Below are 14324 nucleotides of genomic sequence, written 5' to 3' on the forward strand. Positions count from 1 at the left end.
CCTACATTATTAAGAATAATACTAAAGCCGTCATTCGTTTTTATGAATTTAACTAAACGTTAAACTATTAAATAGATTATTAAAGGGGAAATCCAAGCAAATCTCCACTTGCAGCGTTCCATAACAAATATGTTTGTTGATCTTGATCCTTGTACTTTACGTTGTTGACATTGCTTGCTCTCTGTTAGTTCTTGAAGTATAGATCTAGGTAAGTATGCTGAGCCTTACTTGTTTGTAGATTCTTTTCTTAAGGGGGAAGTCCCCCCTGATAATGAGTTTGTTTTAACGGAAGCAGAAAAATGAAAGAAACAGGCAGGTCAGCTCAGACTCAGAGAAAGTTTCAACAACAAAAAACGATGACAAATAAAAATAAGGAAGATTAGTCTATATGAAAATAATGAATTTACTTGCCCACCTTTAATAATAGTTTTAATACTTATGCTATGCTTGGATTATTTTGAACGCGGGTTTAAAGGGGTAGTCCACCCTGATATATAGATCTAGTTGGTTTTATTTAAAGCAATTTGCATTGCAGGAAATGACATAAACTTTAATTTTCTTAGTTGTTGATGAAGGAATAGATGTGTAGACTAATAGATATTTTTAATCATACGCACCCTTAATAATCACAACTATGTATTTATACAACCCTGTATTTCTGTATGACACAAATCTATTACGGACATCTTCTTTACATAGCAAACTGGAGAAGAGCTTGCAAAATATGTAGTGACGTTCCCAATTTGTGTTCCACTGATGTTTCATAAATTCATAACTTTTCTATTTTCGATCGGATATTGCTCAAACTTTCACTAGACTCTAGACTAATTTGGTTCTTTCATATTTATGCTTTTATTAAAACTAAATTGATCTCAGGTTGGACTTATCCTTTAATCCTTCAGTATGTTTCCTTCGGGCCGTTTCTTGAAACCGTCATAACTACAAGATCAACGACATCTCGACACTGTCACACAAATTGTCAGCTAAGTGTTTCACAAAGCCGTCTTTGCCAAGATGAGCGACAACTTCCGCGACAATGAGTTGTCACTGCTCCGAACCCGTCATATCTTTTTAATTGCTGTAAAACGCCATCACAAGTCGGTTTGTTGCTATTCCAGTTTCACTATCATTTTGAGAAAAATATAGACGAGTTTGGTACGTAATTCTCTGGGATGCGAAATGCAAATGTAAAGAAGTGATAATACAAATTATACAGAAATTTTAAAAAGCTGAATATAATCATTAAATCACAAATCATTAAACTATAACATATAAATATATTAGAGATAAGAATGTTACACACCGTTGTCCATAGTCGATTCATAGTCTTTCTTAGGATACCATCATACCTTTGGGGCCTATATGTGCATTATTATTCCCTCTCTAATTACTTCTTCCAAATTATATTTTCAATATCAAATCATATAACGAGTATTTATGAGACTCTAGAATAAAAACTGGCTGAGAAAAGGTATTTTGCCTAAAATTTCTCATCACAATAAACAAAAAAAGTATGTCTTGATAAACTATCACATTACGGTATCCTTCAACTACCTTTTGATTCGATTTCCGAGAAAAAAACACTCACCGGTTTTTCTTCAATTTAAGAATCTTTACAGAAATATGCAAATTGTTTGATGATGTACATTTGATAATGACACTATTTGTTTTTTATTTTAGGAGAGTTTATTTGTATATGTTTCTTTTTTAACTATTTTCGCCCCAAAACTTGTTTTGGGTTATTCGTGATAAATCAAATGGATTGTGACAAAGACTATGTTCTTGAGCTGCTAGTATCGCGATATATCAATATCATGTCTGTCATGGCTTTGTGAAACGGTTTATCCACTTCATGACATCTCCATAGGTCACCGACAAAGATATGACTGTCATGGAGTTGGTTTTGAGAAACGGCCCTCTGGACTATATAGCTATAGTTGGAGTGTTTCAGCGTCATGCAAGTTTTTAAAAAAAATATAGAGTAAATATGATTAACTATGAGTTTACCACTAAAGAAATTTAAAGAGAGTAATTAAAGTTCAAACCTGGTCATTATATATCCATGCAAATTAACACGTAGGGTAGAATACATTTTGAAATGAATGTAAAGGCTAAAGCCTGCATTCAGAAGAAGTAAGTTGTAGGATTAGATAAGAGTTTAACACTGAAAAAACAAAATTAATTTGCTAACGTTTTATCAAGGGCTTGATGATAAATATCATTTTGATGTCAATATCATATTTCATATTATCACCAAGTGCTTTGTAAGGCTAGAATTTTCTTTGGATGCTCATTTATTATTTTGTAAACATTTTTTGTGCTTTTTACAACTTTTGTCATTCTTAGGAAAGTTTTAAATGATGTAATTTCAAGGCATGATGTCATAGATGTGATATTGGCATTGACTTTTAATTTGTATGTTGATTGAGTTGTGTTGACCTTGTGAGTGCATCTTTTGTTCAATTTAAAGAATAAGCCTGAAGATGACTTTGGCAGCCATGCTAATACCTTTTTTCCTCCCGACTCGTTCTTTTTCTTCTTATTCTTCTTTTCTTTTCTTTTCCTTTTTTAAATGAAGAGGATGGAGGAGATCTAGGTCTTAATTAGCCTAGGTCCAAAAGTTTGATTAGGCCCTCCTATATCTTGATTAGTTTGCAATTTGTATTTTTCCTGCACGTGCGAAATTGTAAAAGGCGTTTCTTAATATTGGCAGATCAGAAATCAAATGGAGGTTTATTTAATGAATATGACATCAATCAATTTTTTGTTTTAATTCTAAGCTTTCCTCCTTGAATACTCAGCCCAGTTGATCTTAGTACACTATAGAATCCATTGAAAATGGGTTTTGATTTAAGTCTATACAAAAATGAAATCGTATTCAATGGTTTAAAGCTTAATTCATAATCTCATGTTATTATAGATTAATTATGAATAATAATGAGTCATTTAAATAGACCATACTTTAACCAAATTTTTTTTTATGTTGATAACATTCTTGACTTTATTTTTTCTTCTTCATATTTTCACTAGATTCAGAAAAAGATTGTCAATCCGTTATATTATATTCATATTACTGTTCTTTCTATCTGCATAAACAGGAACTTGATTTGGTAGCAAAATGCAGAGAGTTAGTGCTCTGGTGAGCTGTGAATGGCTTTCCCGAATCCTTTCCCCTCAAACTCAATATCTCAGGGTTCTGGATGGGACTTGGTACATGCCAAGCAGTGGGATGGACCCCAAAGCAGAATTCGCCAAAAAGCACATCCCGGGTGCAGAGCAGTTCAGCATCGATGACTGCACACTCCCGCACTCTCCTTTCTCCAATACCCTTCCCACGCCGGAGTTCTTCGCAGAGTACGTCGGAGAGCGCGGGATCTGCAACAACACGCATGTGGTAGTCTATGACAATCATCCACAGCTGGGAGTGTTCTCTGCAGCTCGAGTTTGGTGGCTGTTCCGAGTCTTTGGCCACAACGCTGTCTCGGTCTTAGACGGAGGTCTTCCACTGTGGGAGAAGGCAGGACATCCGCTGTGTAGCAGCACAGCACCCAGTGAGGTGGAGAAGCAGGAGTTTAAAGCTGAGCTCCAACCCAATCTGGTCAAACGGTTTAGTGATATGACAGGCAATCTGAACACAAACAAGTTTCAAGTTATGGATGCCAGATCAAAGGCCAGATTTCTTGGCAAGGTGCCTGAGCCGAGAGAAGGTATTTACACTGTACTATTGTATTTTTTGTGAGTACTGAGAAACAGCTTTGCAAGAAGTGTTTTCCCAAATCACTATCATTGGATGCGTAGATGGCAAAGTGTTTTAAGACTAACAACCTGGCCGAAATATAATGATTACATACCGTTACATATATTAGATGACTTTGTTTCATTTATGACCATTACAATGACAAACCCAGAAAATATGCTACCCTGTATTCCCTAGGTTAAGAGCTGCTGCTCAGATACAATACAGACTAAAAATAGAAATGGAAAATAGGGGGGGGGGGATAAGAGAAACAGATTTGTGAAAGTTTGAAGATAAGCCAATTAGAATAAGAAATTTATTAATTTAGAAGTTGTAATCTTGGGAACACAAACACTGACATACTTTTAAGGTTCTCTTTCATTTCCTCTGCACTAAAGAATTTTAATTTTCTTAGTTATTGATGAAGGAATTAATTAATTTCATACAGAGGTTGTGTAAGAACACATCTGCAATGATTATATCAAGGGTACATGTGTGACTTAGTATTTTCTCTTTTTTTTGTAGATGAAACTGGAGAGGACCTCAGAAAATTTTGTCAGAGTGTCGCCCATATGTGATTAATCGATTGCAACTTCAAAAAGTCATAACTTTCCAATTTCTAAATCGGATTTTGCTCATAACTTTCACTGGATTAATCTGTTTCTCTAATTTTTCTGCTTCCATGAAATCTGATTTAATACCAGGGTTGACTTCCCCTTTTATTTTTTTTTGTTTTAATGTGTCCTGTAGGATTAACCTGTGGCCATATGCCAGGTTCTGCCAATGTGCCTTTCTCGACCCTCCTCAATGACGACGACTCAGAGAGGGCGCGTCTCATGAAGTCCCCAGAAGAGCTTGTCAAGATATTTGCAGACAGTGGCATTGACCTCTCCGGACCTGTCACAGCGACCTGTGGGTCAGGGGTCACAGCCTGCATCCTGGCATTGGCCGCCCATCAGACTGGAAAGAAGGATGTCGGAGTTTATGATGGATCGTGGGAGGAGTACGCTCAGAAAGCAACCGAAGATCAGATGGTGGTTTGCAATCCTGAGACTGCAAGTGCTGGTTAATAAATTATAATATGTAGTGATAAGTTTACTTTGAATACATATGGTAAGTTTGGGAAAATATAGCACTTTTATATACATGTAGTACTTTGGGGATAATGCAACATTTGCCAATGTTTAATTGCTGGTTTTTTGTATTTCTTTTAAGTATTCTTATTTTTCATTCTTATGTTTTTGTGATACATTTGTCTTATTAGTATAACTACTAAAATTTATTTATATCCTGGGCTGACGTATTCTTTTAAGTATTCTTATTTTTCATTCTTATATTTTTGTGATACATTTGTCTTATTAGTATAACTACTAAAATTTATTTATATCCTGGGCTGAAGTATTCTAGAAATATCCATTTTGATCATGTGTTTTCATAATAGAGTTTGTAGTTATTGACTAGTGTTAAGTGAAAATTCACCCAATTTCTTGTGGAAAACACCATATTGTAGTGCATCATACAATGTATGCTTTAGTGGTTATATCATATAGATATTGATTTCTTCTGTTAAAGAGCATCTTTAACCACACAATGAGATTGACCTACTGGTTGAGGCCTTGTATTTAGTGTAGCCTTATTGACACGTAATAGGAAAAACATTCTATCCAGCACAGAAAAATTCTGTAAGACATGCAAGCAACACATGTATTCTTTACTTGAACAATATATATTTAAAGACCATATCCGAACTGAAAAATGAAATGGATGAATGATATATCAACTGAAAGCTTAAAAGCCAAAGATTGCAATAATATCAATTATATGCCATTTTTAGTGTCTGTCAGAGGAGTATCTGCTTTCTGAAAACTCAAAATCTAAAGCTTTAAAATCTAAAGTTGTCAACCTAAAAACTTATTATCGACTTGATGACATCATCTTGTGTGGAGTATGCATATTCACAATGACTTTGCATTAATTAATCACGGCTCATCACCTCACCTATATAGGTGCAACGGTCGGGTACAGCTATGCCGTCACTTTGACTTCAGCAAATTTGACCCCTGTTGACCCGTAATTTTGAGCGGTGTGGAAAATGGGGTTTTAATTTGCCTTTGTGCAATAATGAAAGGGTAAATACTTTTTATTCCTTTATATTTCTACTCTAAATTCATTCAGTTTTATTTTCATCGGAAACGTCTCTAAGCTCCAAAAAATTGAGGATTTAAATAAACATAACGAACAAGAAGTAGTGACAGGCACATATGTCACATATAAATACTACATACCGGTAGTATACCTAGCAAGAGTCAAATAGAGTACCACTGGTAAAGAGAACATTACAAAATAAGTTGATGTCATCTTCCAGAAATGCAGACTGTAGGTTGGTGCATTCCCAGCACCTGAAAATGATAGGATGCAGTAACAAATGGACATGAGGGTGATATTGGTATATACATGTACATATAGAGTTAACAAGTGAGTTATTCATACCCCTGGTAAAGTTGATGTTTTGAGTGTATTTTGTTACTCAAGAATGAAAAGTGGTCTGGTTGAATAGAGGCCTTCGGCAAGTGAATGCTTTCAGATGTAAGCTTTGATATATCACATTCTCAAGAAACATAAATCAGGACAAATCTATTTTTCACATACTTGTGGAGTGACTTTATGGTTATTGTTATATGTACAAATTAAAATAAGATTTAATTTTAAAAAATTAAATTAAGAAGAATTTACATACAATAATTCAGTTGTTCACCGTACATCTATGCAACTTCATATTTCTTTATGCGATTTCTTGTAGAGTACACTTCTCTTGTTCGATTTTCATGCAGTGGTTTACAGATGTTTCATTATGATGCTTTTGACTTTAATACCTCGATGTAAAAATATAAATATGCACAAAACTGTAACTATCGGCAATGAAGAAATATTTTATCTTTCTGCACAAATATCGATTGCCAACATTCCCCAAAAGCCAGCAAAAAATAGCAATACAAATGGGGCCTGTCACCACGAAATGAGTCCAGTTGGTCAAAAATTTTATTCCTGTTTTTAAGTATTATATGAATCTACATTAAGTAAGCTTTAAATTAAGGGGTCACACATTAAAATTGATAAATTATATCCAGAAATATGAACAAAAACCTAATTGGACTTTATAAACAATGGGATTACCCAGTTTTAAAAATGCATCATTTTCGTGATAATTTCAGATTACATAGCCTATATTATTTGCCAAAAAATGTTAGAAGGAGATATTTTCGTGACCTAAGCTCTGGAGACATAAACTACAAGACATTAATAAGTCGATTTTTGGAAAAATCTTAAATGTGGTAGGTGGGTCAATTTTCAGTACATACACACTATACATCGCTATTACTACGTTTGAGCCTAATGCGACACTGGACTCATTTCGTGGTGACTGGCCCCAAATCATCATGTTTGTGAGTGCATTAGTGAATATGCACTGCACGCAGTTTAAGCCACAGTAGGATAATGAACAAGACTTGTTGAGTTCATTGTTCGTCTCATTGTGACTTTAACAAGTGCAGATCTACGTGGTTCTGATTCAGTTTAGTTGCCAAAGAAGGAAGTGTTTATGAGAGCAATGCAGCCAATCATTTAGGGTTTCCATTATAAAAACAAAAATGAGTTTCAGTGTGACGTGGGCCTGATAAATGATAAGACTTAGATGTTGTGTTCATAAATCACTTTTTATGTAGCTCACCCCTATATAAAAAAATAATGTTTATTGTGGTATAAAAAACATTGTACATGGCAGCCTTTCAGCTGAATTGAGTGCAATTTACATAAGTAGTAACACAAGGATACTGCACAAAATACAATAGTATTACAAAGTCATTAAAAATAACAAACAATTATAGGTACACCTTAGATCAAAGAATATTGATGGTGGGATAACGGAAGTGGGTAATGGATGTGGAAAAATAAGTATTTTATGATATGACTTAAGCAAATTCATAGGAAGAATATACCGTAACAGTTGAATAAATTATGATCAGTGCTAAGAAAAATTATCTGTTTTGCATGCTTTAAAGTAGGCCTATTGTCATGTGGGTACAAGGTACATGTATATGGAGAACAAAATGGACGTATAATTCACCTAAGATGAATCGAGAGGGAAATTATAGTTTCACTTCCTATTATTGGCTAATAGAGAATATGGTTGGTAATGTTTACGTGGTGCTCCAGAAATACTTGAACTTCCTAGAGTAACTGAAATGGCCAGATAGGCTGATATTTATTAAATACCACTTACCCAAAAGGACAAGACAACTTTTCTGAACAAACGAACAGTGAAGTACAGTATCAGGAATGTCAAGTGTGTAAGACATGAGCTCTATACAAGAACCCTCTATCATTATTATTATGATGATGATTATTATTATTATTACTATTATTATTGTTATCATTAATGGTATCATTATTACTATTATTATTATATTTTTGTTATTTTTGTTATTATTATTACCATTATTATAATTATTATTATTATATTATTATTATTGTTATAATTATTATCATTATCATTATTTTACTATTGTAATCCTTTTTACCATGATCAGGAGAAGTAGTGCTGTTATTAATATTATTACTTCTACTACTACTTCTTCTACTACAACTACTACTATTATTACTGCTACTAATATAATTATTATTGTTATTTTATTATTTTTATTATTAAAATTGTTATGATTATTATTATAGATATCTATATCCTATTACCTTTATTTGTAATGAATCATAATAAAGAGGCCTGACTGACGATCTGTTTCTAATTCAACAAGACTCAAGAAAAGGCCCAGTGGTATAGTCATGGTGTGTATAGTAGTAGATGTTGAGGGTTCAAGGTTTATTTTTCTTGACTTGTTTTTCATTCATTTGCAGATCATGGAGCGGATCTCAATCACTTAGATCAAAACTCTTTAAATTGAATATTGAAAAAAATATCATTGTACAGTTTCCTTTTGGGAGTCAAGTATTTATTGTATTCTTTTCTTAACAAAAGAATGTAACACATAGTGCAAAACATATTTGTTTGTGTTGTATAACATTATATTGTTACTCGTAGTTTGAACTAGTATCATTTTATGTTGTGGTGTATTGGATTGAATTTATATATATCAGCGGAGCTGAATTAAAATCCCCTTTGAGGGTTAAAATGAGAAAATACTGTGCTTGATATTGTTACTTAAGGTAAGTAGATGTTTCATTGTGATTGCAGTAAAAAATTGAACATCATCATCTCTCTCTCTCTCTCTCTCTCTCTCTACCTGTCTCTCCCTCTCAGACACACTCTGTCTGCCTCTCACTTTCACTCTTTTCTCTCACTGCTTTATCTCTTCAATCCTTCTTGCTCTTGACCTCCCTTCCCTTTCTAGTAATATCTTAATTAATATAATGTCTATTTCTTCTTATTGTCTACTTAATAAATATTGAATGATGGTACATGATGATATAATGGTTATTAATGGTAGAAGTATGTCATTCTTTCTGCTTTCACATTCCCTCTCTTCCTACCACCCCCTATCTCTCTCTCTCTCTCTCTCTCTCTCTCTCTACCCCCTCTCTCTCTCTCTCTCTCTCTCTCTCTTTCTCTCTCTCTCCTCCCTCTCTCTCTCTCTCTCTCTCTCTCTCTCTCTCTTTCCTCCTATCTTTCTCCAGGTTCTCTCTCGTATATATATGTCTGGCTTTTCCTTTCACTTTCCTCTTGAAAAGTCTTTCTGATTTCTCGCCTTTGACCCCTCCCCCTTCTCTCTCTCTCTCTCTCTCTCTCTCTCTCTCTCTCTCTCTCTCTTTCTTTTTCAGTCCCCGCGCTCCATTTCCTTTTTTCTTAACCTTGATTCATAAAGTGTAATGTATTACGATATAGCAGGGTAACACCTCCCTGGATAGAGTAAACATGCCCTGGTATAATAGTCCAGGCCATTATTTTCCCAGGGATATTTTCATGATGGTCACTCGAGTCCAAAGTACCACCTTCATTTAACAATAACTATATGCCAATCATCGAATCTCGATCCAGAAACACAATACTACAGAATCATTCATATACCTATAGGTGCACGCATGTCGTTGAAAACCACCTTGTATAGGTAATTTGTACATTCTTTTGTATTCGTATTTGCATTTGTATGAGCGTCATGCCCGACGGACCTGGTGCGCTTTAGAAGCACCCATTATTATTATTGTGTATCTCTTAAAATACGAGGGATTGATAGCTGGTTTGGTATATCGTCTACACTTGCACAGTGGTGAGTACATCATATTTTTAAAACGTGCATTTATAATTGTGCAGCAATAAAATAAACGGGTGCTAGCTAGCTAGAGCGTCGTTAGGGAGACGGATATAATAATTCGTCCCTATTTTCACGAAGTGACGGTAGTCATGAGGAAAATCGTAATGCAAAGTGAATGCGATTTTCATTCACTACCGTCACTTCGTGAAAATAGGGACGAATTATGTGAACGAAATATGCTAGAGAACCAGGTCGTCGAGTGAGGTGAAGGCTATAGATAGGTCATGAAACAACTTATTTGTCATTGCCCTATATAGCTTTTCATTCTACCCCTCGCTCTTTTCCCTTTTTTTGTTTAATGCATCTTTCGATTTGGGGCCCGTGCCCATGCACGATGCCGCCCCCATCACAAGCTTCGTGCGCTATATACCGACAGTAAATATTTCCAACCAGTCAAGCAATATAATAAAGATCCATCAAACAGGCAAGGAACTGTAATTTGTGACTTGAGACAAGATAAAGTATGACAATTTGCCAGCAATAATAACATTTCTGACAGAAATTTTGAATGGGTATATTCCCTACCTCTCGATCGTGGTGACATCTAAGGATCGAGATTCGCGATATTTATGTACAGCATCTGAGAGGAAGAAGGGGGTCGCCGGAAACTATTATTGGAAGACAGCTGGGACATAGATTCATTCCATCCATTTTAAGGGCCATTGGAACGATTGGCTCCCGGGAGAGAGGCGCACGTGTACGTCTATAAGCCGAAAATGAAATGCAATTTACAAGGCTAATGAGTGATTAGGGGAAGGGGGTGAGAGGTAGCCCAGGTATCTTTTCCCTCTTCCTTTCCCCTTCTCTCCTTTTTCACTTTTACTTTTTTTTTTCACGACTGGACTGGGGTACACGTGACATGTGCCCCCGCGTCCCCTGTATGCTACTGTTGGAAGAACACAGAACACGTACGATCATTATTATAAGACTATTATGATTCATAACAGTCTTACTAGTTTTTGAAAAAATCACATCAAGGGCAATTTCATGCCCTATTGTATATCCCATAGAAATCATGTTCGGATTACGTAATACGTCGTATCATGTTTGCACATTTTAATAGGTTGACACCAAGGCTAATTGAAATTGCCCAAGTTATATTTTTGTGAGTATGTGTATAGTTGCGATCGTGTAGTAGAATCACCCCTAGCTCGACCCGATATTACGGTATAATGCTTAACCCATTATGCCCTACCATCATTCTAAGAGTTGTACTCCAGTGGTTTAGACACTTGACAGGAGATAAGAAAGTTCCGCATCATCATAATAATAATAATAATAATAATAATAATAGTGGGTTCTTGTATATATATATATATATATATATATATATATATATATATATATATATATATATATAGCGCTCATGTCAGTCAGATTTGACCCTACTGGCACTCCCGATTATTACCCTGGATTTAGCACGGCTGCCATACGGCGCTCTAGCATTTCAATTTCAAGGAATAAATTCCTACCAGGTACCCATTTACTTCACCTGGGTGGAGTGTGTCAAATGTAGATCAATGTCTTGCCAAAGGACATTAGTGCGGCGGCGGCACTCGAACCGCGGACCTTGTGATCGACAGTACGGCGACGCATCCACTCGACCACAATCCCTACACTGTCTTCTTGCACAGCACTGAATTCCTGTCAAACGAAGAAATGAATACAACGAACATTATTTTATTAACATGTAAGACAATGCATGGATCTGTCCCAGTGTATATTTCAGACAAGCTGACCCCATAATAATCAGAGCAAATTTGCGATCATCAAGTAAAATATCTGCTTGAGAGCTTGAACACGTTCTCTACTTGTCGGAATTTTTTTTTTCTTTCGTGAGGCATCCGTTTCCAGCCTAACCGCTCACGATGGCGGTCTCCTGTGTTCTCAAATTTATCTCTTTAGTTCAATGAACATAATATCCGTTATACTTGTTTGTATGCTTTGTATTATGGTTATTGTATAATATTATTGGACAGTATTTGCTATGTATGTAATACTTCTGTAAACATGATTGTATAACCTTGTATTTGTTATTTGAATGCAGAAATAAAGTCAATCAAACAAACAACACTCCCCGGGGAGCCGAGCGTGTGAGTTATCATAATGCAGATTATCAATTGAATCCAATAACCGGGGTAATAAAAATGACAATGTAAAGAATTAAGTAATATTAATATTATTATCATATCATTATCATTACTCGAAGAATATGATGACGAATTGTCGTAATAAGTACAATTCAAGTAATTGATACTTCTCATGATATTGTTGTTTAAATGATTTCAAATTCAAAATATTCAACATCCCTTGACTTAATTCATCTTAATGTACAATAGCGTATAGCGGAACACCATGACGTCATCGGAGGGGAAAGTTCCAGCCTTGGTGAGCACGGAGTGGTTGGCTGAAGCTCTGAGGACGCAGAAGACCCCGGATGGAAGACCGCTTCGAGTCCTTGATGCGACGTACCGACCCGGTCCTGCGAGCGCAGGCCGGGACGCCCACGACAAGCAACACATTCCAGGCAGTCTCCACATCGACCTCGACCAGCTCCGCGACAAGGACACCACCTACTACTACACCATGCCTACCCCGGAGTTCTTCGCCGAGTTCGTCGGGAAGACCCTCGGGATCGACAAGGACACACACGTGGTCATTTACGAGAACGAACTGTTCTACAAGATCATGTCGGCGCCTCGGATCTGGTGGATGTTCCGCTATTTCGATCACGGTGTCGTGTCGGTGCTCGACGGCGGGCTCCAGCAGTGGATAGCCGAGAACCGAGCGGTGACCGATGAAGCGACGCCGTCACCTAAGCCGGCGACTTTTAAGGTGACGAAGACGCGAGCTGAGATCTTTAAGAACTACGATGACGTCTTGCAGAACGTGAAGGAACCCAGTTTCCAGTTGATGGACAGTCGTCCCGTGGACTGGTATGATGGATCAATGCCTTCCGCTTATCCAGGTAATGTCATTATGCCCCCCCCTCTCTTTCTTAGTCCCATTCTCCCTTCCATCCGTGACCTTCTTCCCTTATCATATTATAATATAGCAGCAGCCTTCCTTTCTGTAATATATCTTTATCTCATTAGCTCAACATTTTTGTCATTACATAATTGTGGAAAATTAACAGGAGCAAAACTTGTAGATGGTAGTCGTTATATGCCGATCTACATACGGCTATATAGGGTTCTTTAATGCAGGTTTCAATGAGAATCAATGTATTTATGTCTAATTAATAATTTCAAGAAGAAAAATTCCCATCCGAAGACAATTTTGATAGCCACGTGCATCTTCATTTGAATCGTGCGAACGTTAGAGTGACGTATTGCATAACCTGACAATGATTTCTGTAGGTAGTAGGCTAATGAAATAGTTCTTGAGCTGATTTCTCGAAAATGTTTGCGACCGTGTTAATCAAGGTTTCATTTTACTTTATTTACCCAGGTTTAAAATTAGGCATCATGAAGATGGCACTGAACATCCCCTTCCCCAACGTCCTCCTCGAAGACTCCACCAAGTTCAAGTCAGCCGATGACCTCAGGGCCCTCTTCCAGTCAAATGGCATTGACCTATCACGACCTTTGACCTCGACCTGCTTCGTCGGGGTCACCGCCTGCATCCTGGCCCTAGGGGCCTTCGTGGTCGGGAAGGAAGACGTGGCGGTGTTCGACGGGTCGTGGGACGAATATTCCCAGAGGGGTCCCGAGGATTCCATGACAATTTATGAGGAAAAAGTCAAACCTTGAAGTATCCCTGATATACCGTCATCCTAGGCAAGCGTCGCTTATGATGGCGCTCTCCTGCACTTTCCCACAGATAGTTTGGATACTACTTTAAATTCATAATACTATAATGATAATATTCCGCTTTTATATAGCGCCCAATACATCGATACAACGATGTGACTATATAAGCGCTTTACAGATATAATATATTACCCCGGTCATCGGATTCAGGTTTACCCGCACACAATGTATGCACATTTCCCCTCGCTGGGGAGCATACCTGGGTGAAGAGTAGCTAGTTGCAGGTAAATATCTTGCCAAAGGATAATAGTGTCGTGTCGGGATTCGAACCCTCGACCTTCGTATCTCCAGTTAAGCGCCTTAAACCACTCGACCACGACACTATAGAAATAGAAACATCAAGTTTTTCATATTATGTAAATCGCATTTTGACATGAATTTATCATTGTTTGCATTTTGTATTATACCTTACGTGTTATACATGTTCTTTCTTATTCAGTTATTGTGTTTTTAAAC

The 14324-nt window shown here is 36.6% G+C and overlaps 2 protein-coding genes across 2 annotated transcripts; both read left to right on the forward strand.

Moving 5' to 3' along the window:
* Nucleotides 1–155: 155 nt before the first annotated feature.
* Nucleotides 156–6721, forward strand: LOC579342 (3-mercaptopyruvate sulfurtransferase). Its single transcript, XM_779462.4, has 3 exons — nucleotides 156–208; nucleotides 3099–3707; nucleotides 4487–6721. The coding sequence occupies exons 2-3, from the start codon at nucleotides 3119–3121 to the stop codon at nucleotides 4804–4806; spliced, it is 909 nt and encodes a 302-aa protein (XP_784555.1). The 5' UTR covers nucleotides 156–208; nucleotides 3099–3118; the 3' UTR covers nucleotides 4807–6721.
* Nucleotides 6722–9805: 3084 nt separating this feature from the next.
* On the forward strand, nucleotides 9806–13932 carry LOC579278 (thiosulfate sulfurtransferase-like). The gene is made up of 3 exons (XM_779401.3): nucleotides 9806–10011; nucleotides 12396–13024; nucleotides 13507–13932. The coding sequence occupies exons 2-3, from the start codon at nucleotides 12412–12414 to the stop codon at nucleotides 13806–13808; spliced, it is 915 nt and encodes a 304-aa protein (XP_784494.1). The 5' UTR covers nucleotides 9806–10011; nucleotides 12396–12411; the 3' UTR covers nucleotides 13809–13932.
* The last annotated feature ends 392 nt before the right edge of the window (nucleotides 13933–14324 follow it).

Source organism: Strongylocentrotus purpuratus, unplaced genomic scaffold (genome assembly GCF_000002235.5).
Source record: "Strongylocentrotus purpuratus isolate Spur 01 unplaced genomic scaffold, Spur_5.0 spur5_scaffold_14, whole genome shotgun sequence".
Classification (NCBI taxonomy): domain Eukaryota; kingdom Metazoa; phylum Echinodermata; class Echinoidea; order Camarodonta; family Strongylocentrotidae; genus Strongylocentrotus; species Strongylocentrotus purpuratus.